At 35.6% G+C, this 8365-nt stretch overlaps 1 protein-coding gene across 1 annotated transcript in view; it reads left to right on the forward strand.

Moving 5' to 3' along the window:
- Positions 1-1283, forward strand: part of LOC111367958 (CST complex subunit TEN1) — a 2075-nt gene extending 792 nt beyond the window's left edge. Inside the window, exon 3 of the mRNA XM_022989098.1 lies at positions 1055-1283. Coding sequence (XP_022844866.1) covers positions 1055-1268 — 214 coding nt within the window. The 3' untranslated portion in view covers positions 1269-1283. The remainder of the gene's footprint in view (positions 1-1054) is intronic.
- The last annotated feature ends 7082 nt before the right edge of the window (positions 1284-8365 follow it).

The raw sequence follows: 8365 nt of genomic DNA on the forward strand, positions 1-8365 counted from the left end.
AATTCGAGCATGTTTTGCTTTTGCTAAGATAAGAAGGTTTTCCCATGAGTAATAAATAAATAAATGAGTTTTTAAAATAATTTCTTGTATGGATGAGAATTGAAAATAAGTAACTTATTTTACGGAAAGGTATCCAAAAAATAGCTTATCTAAACATATTTGAAGACCATTTATTTTTAAGCTTAGCCAAGCATATTGCTAGTTTTGTATATTGTACAAAATGGAGAGGTGTCATTTATCACTATAATGCACCGTGGGTACACGTTATTAAAGCATTTCCATCCCTCTTCATCTACTTATCCAATGAATGGTGCCTACACAACTAAATTGGCAAAAGCCAAAAGGTTGGGGTCATAATTATTACTGAGCAGTCATGTGTCCCAATGATCTTTTATATATTTTTCCTGTAGTAACTCTAGCTACTATTGAATGTAACATAGGCTTAGCGGTTCCAAAACCATCAATGATTGGTGAACTGACGTATCCATTTGCAACTCTTTTGGAAATATTACATGAATGGTATTGCTTTCCCATATTGTAAATACTTCGTACATTGCCCAATAATTGTTGGTCGTTCTTTGAATGGTTTCAATACCTGCACAATTATTAAAATGTTACAAATTTGAACGTATAAAATTTAAGTTTGTGCTTTTTGCCAAACTGGTTGCACCATCTGCATGGAAGATGAGGGAGGGAATAAATATAAGTTGTATAATTATGTAATAAATGTGAGTATATTCGTTGAGTGGCATTTTGTATGGTTGTAGAATGTAAACACACTAGAGTCAATCGGTAGTGTTTATCCCGAAGTGTAGTTACCTGGGATCATGTGTATTAGGTGCATTTTCATTGCACGTAAAAGGAAGGAAAACTAGCACTACGCTTGCTTAGTTCAAATTGTCTTTTACATTCCACCCCAAACCACCCACCCACCCCCCAAATTTTCGTGGAATTTGCCACTGGCCCAATGATAAGCATGTATAAGCTACTTGGGAATGCTTGGTTTCAATATTGTATGAGTTTAGGAAGCTGATTATCCTTTTGCGCATTTTAGGCTCCAGGAGTTTAATGTGGAAGAAGCAGTGGCTGTCCTTGCTGATGGAAGTGCTACCTTGAGAGTTGATACACAGCACTTGAACCTCAGTCTTCGGATGGGTTCTATCTATCAATTCATTGGAGAACTACAGATCGATGCCAGCAATGAGGTAAAAGAGTTGCATTATATTTGCGATAAAGTTGACCATGCACATAGCTCAAGAATGCACTAGCCTCTTTTATTAGCTGATGGCGTGCCCCTAGGATTCTTTTAGATCCCCTTGTAGCAGCATGTGTAGGCAGCTTGTTTTAGGGTATGGGTCTCGTTTGTTCGTTACGTGTTTTTTTTTTTTTTTTTTTAAATTTTTTTTTTTTTCTATCGTATTCTCCGTAGAAGTCTCAACCTGTGCGAGCGCGTCTTAGTTATACGATGGTTCTCTTGATTATTGAAATTAATGCTCGTTTCAATGTGCTTTTCTTTGTACAATGAATTAAATAAATAAGAAAATCAGACAAAAAGAAAGAGAAAACAAAATTAGAATCAAAATACGTATTCGTCTAGTTTGATTTATAAGGAATTTGATCAAACAATTGACAATTTTTGTTATTAAATTGTTGTTTATGTCATTCGATGAAGGTTGACATTAAGCGAAATGGTAATTTTTAGTTCATGAGTTTATGCTAAGAATGATTATTGTTGGCTTCTTGGCAAACAAGGATTGTTACAGTTGCAAAAATGTAATGTTGACTTAAGCAAACAGCGAATCCATGGGTATTTGAACCTGAGTATCCAGGAAAAAGGAGAATATTTGATGGAAGGTCGGGGAAGTTAAGGTATGTTTGACAAGTGAAAAACAGGCAAATAGGCCAGCAGTCGATCAGTTATATGATCAAAAGGTAGTGAAATATATTCTATAAATATTCACAGATCTATCTAGCAATCCCCTTCAACTTTTCTTGTTTGATTTTCATTTTCTAAGAATGAGAATGAAAAATATAGTCGTTACAGGACTCATACAAGAGATAGAAAGTCAAATATAGTGGTTTGATATAATGGATAATAGTCATATTTTTCATTTTTATGGCCAAAGAATGAGAATCAAATGTGGGATTACACTGTAGAATCCCCACACGTCACGAGTAAAAGAAATAGGTTCCAAATCCGAAGTCAGTATATTTTTGCTCCATTCTGAGCTTGTTATGTTAATGCTTCGGTACCATATTCTTCATTTTCCAGTTGTATGATCAATTGTTCCATCACTTTCTTGTATATGGGCATGTAATGATCATTTATCATAGTCCTCGACAGCTGCAGCTGACTGTATAATTCTGGTGGTGTCTAACAGCGCCACCACCACCACCACCAACGTAGTCCATTGTTCGTATCTAACCTCAGTGCTGCTCTAGCCAGGTCACAGAAGTGCACCTGCTCCAACAACCCTTCGGCGATAGATTGCAGATCAATAAATGACCTTTAAAACTCTGTTGCTCGATAAATGACCTCTAAAACTTTGCTGCACTCGACTTGATCATGCAGATTGTTCGATCGAGACGATGCCGTTACCTGATGATACAATGGGTTTCATAAGGATTTGAAAATTTTAGTTGTTAAATGAATAGAGATTAAAATTAAGGATTATGCTACGTGTACACCTTCAAAATTAAGGATTATGCTACGTGTCCACCGAAGGTGTACACAATCTTTTACACCCCCTTACATGGAGGGGGCTCATGCGTAATAAATTATTTGTGGGTCCTCCTCAATGTGTGACGGGTGTCACGTTGTAATGTACACACAGCAAAATCCTAAATTTAAATAGAGATCATCAAGAGACATACCAGTTCAAATGTTTCAAAAAGAACAAGAATTACAACAGTCTAAGCGAAGATCGTCCACAGAAGCAGCTAAGCTAAGTATTGTATTTTTCTTGACCCCAAGTAGTCTTCGTAAAGGTCACTTTTGATCAAAAATTAATTTTGTATACAAATTTTTAGTTTTTAAATTTGTCAATCAGGAATGGTGAACCTAATTAATTTTGAGATTATCAACTCATATCCAAAAAAACAAATTGAAAAACTTTAATTTTTGGATGGACAAAAATTTATTTAGGACTAAGAGCATCTCGACGAGCAGTAAAAAAAACCCTCTATTCGAGACCTGAAAAATTTGTAATCGATTCAAACTCATTGTAAACTTCATAATCTCCATTTAGAGGACATAATTTATCTTTTCAGTGGTGATACTCAAAACAACAAGTAAAAATTAAAAAAAATACCCGAGTTGACGAAAGCCATTTATAATAAGGGAAGTGCTATATGTATATAATTGTCTACATAATGGTGTCCACAATTACATGTGACACTGGATCTAACATTTAATTCAAATCTCACACTTGCACACCAATTATCGACATTATAGACACCATTACGTGCAATAATTATGTACAAGTAGAATTTTCCTTATAATGAAAAAAAAACATTTATTCCTTCTTTGGTAAAGTTTTTGTTCACTAAAAAGTAACCACCACATACCGAAATGGCCGTCTGCAAAATGAGAAATTAAATATTAAAAGGTACATTGGTCATTTTAATTAATTCAGTCACATTGTTAATTTTTCTGAAAATCATCAAAATGTGGTCAAAGTGAAATTTCTCGATCAGTTAATGGACATTTGGATGGATTCCATCGATTGGGGCTTCGATTAATTTTTTTGATGACTTGTTTAGTTATTACAATCATTCATAATAGTTATTTTGAATTTAATAAAATTACACAAAAATAATCGACAAACATATCACTTGTTACAATCATTCACTATCGTACATGCATTTTCAGAATGACATATTTATTACGTTAAACTGAATAATATCAGACGAACAAACAAACATAAACAATTCATAAAATAACAACTAGTTGTACATATAGATATGTCACGTTAGATTAAATAAAATTGATCGAATAGCATACAAATATCTCATATATCTTCCTTGTCATTCGAGCTACATCTACTAACTTTGTTATTTCTAGGATATATACATATTAAAGTCTTGAGTACTAGTTAATCCTAAGCTGGCTGAGTTCAAAACATTTTTAATTATTTCTGATTGTCCATGATTTGCATTAAATCAAAATTTTTAGGTGAACTAATGCGGAAATATAGACAAAATATTTGTGGGATTTCATGAATGCTGCACAACAAACAAGATCATAATTTATTATGTGCATATCTACTATTGAGAATATGATTGTCTATATGAGATAATTAATCAATTTAATAATAATTTAAGATAATTTTTAGTATATTTTATATAAATTCACATTTAATGTAATTAAAAATATTTTTAATAAATTGGATTTAATTTGTGCAATTCATATTAAAATAGTAATTCAAATGATGTTCATGTTTGATATTGACATTTCTCTCTCTTCTTTTTTTTTCCTCAAAATATATGTCTTTTTTTTTCTCTTGTTCAAGACAACGGACTTTATTCTCTAAATACGAGTCTAATACCATTTGCAATGATGTTATCGAAATTTGCATCAACCCATCCAATTTTGATAATTGGTAAAAGTTATCTCATAATGGCCGGTTGTGGGCAAAAAGGGCTTCGAACACCTAACACCATAGTCCATAGCTATATGCAGCAATGATAGTGTTATCAAAATTTAACATTAACCGATTCAATTATGAGAAATATGGAACCATCGTAAAGGCGAGGAGAGTTTCAAACGCCTAGCACCATGGTTCATAAACATTTGCTCTAATCTTCTGAACTACATTCTCCACCCGATTAGTTCTAGAGATTAGTATTAAACAGTAGACAATGGGGGTAAGTTGACATAGTTCTCAGCATCAATAGGGGACAATATGTATTTGTTTGTTTTTCATGTATGTCTCATGAGTTCTATAATACTTCTGAATCATCATTTTATTTTTATTTTTATTTTAAATTACACTTTTGGAAGTTACATTTATGATCACAGGGCTATTTTTATGATAGTTTTTGCAGTGAGTGATCTAATCCTCCGAGCAGAAGAAATCTTGAAGATGAAGTTGAAGGTATATCTTATCTAGGATGGAAAAAATTTAGTCGATATTACATTGCGAATGAAAAATCTTTGAACCAGGCTCGAAGAGTGTTTAAAAGCCAATGCTGCACCAAAGGGCTCCCTTGTTTTCGGTGCATAAACAGAATTGCCAATTTTCAATCCATTGGAATATCAGTTCCAGGGCTATCCTTATCATACGGCAAGCAAATACAAGGGAAAGTTTTAGGTTCTTTATGAAGCGAGAGGTGCATTCACATGGCTGTTGAGACCGATTCCTCAATCTATCAAATCATCTACTTCCAGATAGGATTATTTCACAGCTTCTGGTAAAATTCATCTGGCAATCTAGCAAAATCCTCAACAGAATGAATTCATCAGACGAAATTGGCTTAAATAATTATCATCAGATATGGGACATCATGGTGGATCGTTATCTACCTTCTTCTCGGCTAGTGACTTCTTATTTTGATCAAGGCTCAATATTTGCTACGTTGAATGACAGAACTCTTATCAGAATTCTTTCACAAACAAATTATCAGTCCTCACAGAGAGGGATGCAGGAAGTACAATAAGGTGCGCTTTAGAAGACGCGGCTGGTTACTGAGCCAAGCAATGTACTTATCTTGAAGTATTATGCCAATGAATGTTATGCAGATCTTTACTGCATATGCATATTTGGTACGCAATATTAGATCAGATCATAACGGACTTGTTTCGAGCGGGTAGTCGCTAACAATTAAAAAGAAAATCAGACGATTGTGTAAGAAACAAACCTTTTGAGACAAAGTCCCAAAAAAGGGTATTTTATTGGCGATGACTTTACAATTCCAACTAAATAGAATGTCTCCAAGGGGTGCAAGCACACGAGTACTGAAAAGAAATGTTTAAGTTTAAACTAAGAAATTGAAATTACATATTCTCTGTTTGAGAGTGTTTGATTCAGGGTCTTCTGCTCTATGTCTTCTCTTCCCTTTATATTCCCTTGATGATTTTTTCGTGATCAACCGTTTAGAAACTGCTTGATTGTTTTATAACTATCAACTTTCTTTATGGTGGCTAACTTGTCGTGGAACTGCCGTCTCTAATTGCTATCACTACTCTTTGTCGTTCAACCGTCTTCAACTGAACTTCTTGAATCGTGGAACGTGATAAGGTTACTCAATAACTGCACTTCTGGATAACTATAACATCTTATGTTTACTAAGATTCTAGGCGATTCGAAGGTTTGGGCGAGAACAGGGTCATAGCTCTGGGCGACTGTAAAACACTTCATTTGCTCAGGTCTTAGGCGTCTTGCAAGCTTGAGCGATGATGTTACCGTGTTCTTGAGTTTCTACTACATTCATTAATAACCATATTTGGGCCTTTATCCTGAATTGTCCAGTTGGGCTTCATTTCTTGGGTGATTCGATTTGGGCTGTACTTTTAGTGTGTCAACAATTACCCCCCAATGTGGCAGAATTAATACCAATTATTAATCTTTGTCATATTTACTTTGTGTTTCCCAGCAACATTTGAAATTCCCAAGAATTTCATTCATTATTTCCTTCCATAGCATGAAAAAGTGCGACGCTACAAACCCTTATAAACTCCAAAGACATGCCATTTCGTTGTACCACTAAATCACGCCTCATTATTTCGCGCTTCTTTCTCGCCATACCACTGTTCATCTTCTTGCTTCTCTGCTACGTTTCTCAAGGAAACTTTAACAAAACTGTATTTCGTCCTCAATGGCTGCTCCACAAACCCAATCTGACGACTCTTTTAGCTTCGAAGATTTCCAGAAAATCCTTACTCGGCCATATGTAAATCCGAACTTTCTTACACCAGCCAATGTCGAACTTAATAAGTTCTATCTGGGTCCTTCATTTAACAACGCCGAAGCTGTAGAACAAGTGGCAGTGTGCCAGCTGTTACCTTGTACTCAAGGCCCTCCATTCCTGAATTCTTTGCCGCTGAGGCCGATTTGCGAAAAAGGTATTTGCACTTGGCCTAAATCTGATGTTGTTTTCCGTAGACGGCATGCTCGCCTTGTGGGCTATGGTCCTATCAAGGCACTTTTTGATCGTGCTAGGATTCCTGATTTTTTAGAAATCTTTCTTCAACCCCCAATTTTTGACCCAACACTTTTTCCTATTGCTTTAAGTTTTTGGTCTTCTGAATATAATACTTTTGTTTTCCCTCTTAGTCTTATGTCTATTACTTTAAGGGATGTTGGGGCCCTGATAAATCTTCCACCTTTGGGCGACACCATTTTCCCTAGTATTTTAATTTTCGGTGTTGTCCCAAAATTTGACGAAAAACTCACCGAGTCCTATTCAAGCCTGCAAGGCTATTATAATCACTCAAACGCTGAGCCTTTCCACGCTGAGCGTGTGGCCTTTCTTCAGATTTGACTTTGTAAATATATTTTGTGTGTGCCCAGTATAAAGCCTTCTATGAGCTATTTACCCATAGAGCACGAATTGGCGCGTGGTAGGCCTTTGAATTTGTGTTCCTTCTTTTTGGCTGTCCTCTATAGAGGCATGGCTTCTCTTCAATTTCAATTGAAGAATGGTGCATCTCCCACTGGCAGTGGGCATCTTTGGTTCACTCAACTGTAGTTGAGAGCCTATTTTCCATCACTTGGTGTTCTATTCATGTCCCTTCGTTCTGCTAGCTGCTATGGGCTAGCCATTGACCCATTGAGCCCTATAAATATATCTAGAAGAGACTTTTTTTCATTCTTTTATACTTTTAAATTCAATTCCTTCTTTCTTTCCCTTTCCTGCTCATTTAACTCCAGATTATGTGCAACCTCCATTTACCCTGGACAGTGCGAGCGCCTCTCTGCTCATTTGGGTTCAGTTTTTGATTGGGAGAGAATTGTTCCATGATATTTTAACTGGAACCAATGCAAAAGCTAGGGTTGAAATATATGCTCCCCAATTTTTTGCTCGCCAATTTGGTTTTGGTTAAACTTGGCATGTTCCCCCTTGTTATTCAAAAAATTTGATAGACCGTTTTCACACCATTAATAAGGTAGAGGCACAAGCTATAGATGTCCGCAATATTCTTTTGACGAGTAACTTTTCATTAGCCCCCTTCAATCCTAGTCGTGCTGTTCACCCTCTTTTTGAACAACTCTAGCTATCAGTGAAGCATAGATTGTTTGCAACTGATGCCAATCGTGCTTTCCATTAACTAGATCAGCCAAACATTCCTTCCACTTCTCCTATTTTGGTCACTCCTGTGTCCATTAGGAATCCTTCCTCCCCTGCTCGTGCTAAACAATCTGTT

Source organism: Olea europaea, chromosome 2, assembly GCF_002742605.1.
Source record: "Olea europaea var. sylvestris chromosome 2, O_europaea_v1, whole genome shotgun sequence".
NCBI classification, from domain to species: domain Eukaryota; kingdom Viridiplantae; phylum Streptophyta; class Magnoliopsida; order Lamiales; family Oleaceae; genus Olea; species Olea europaea.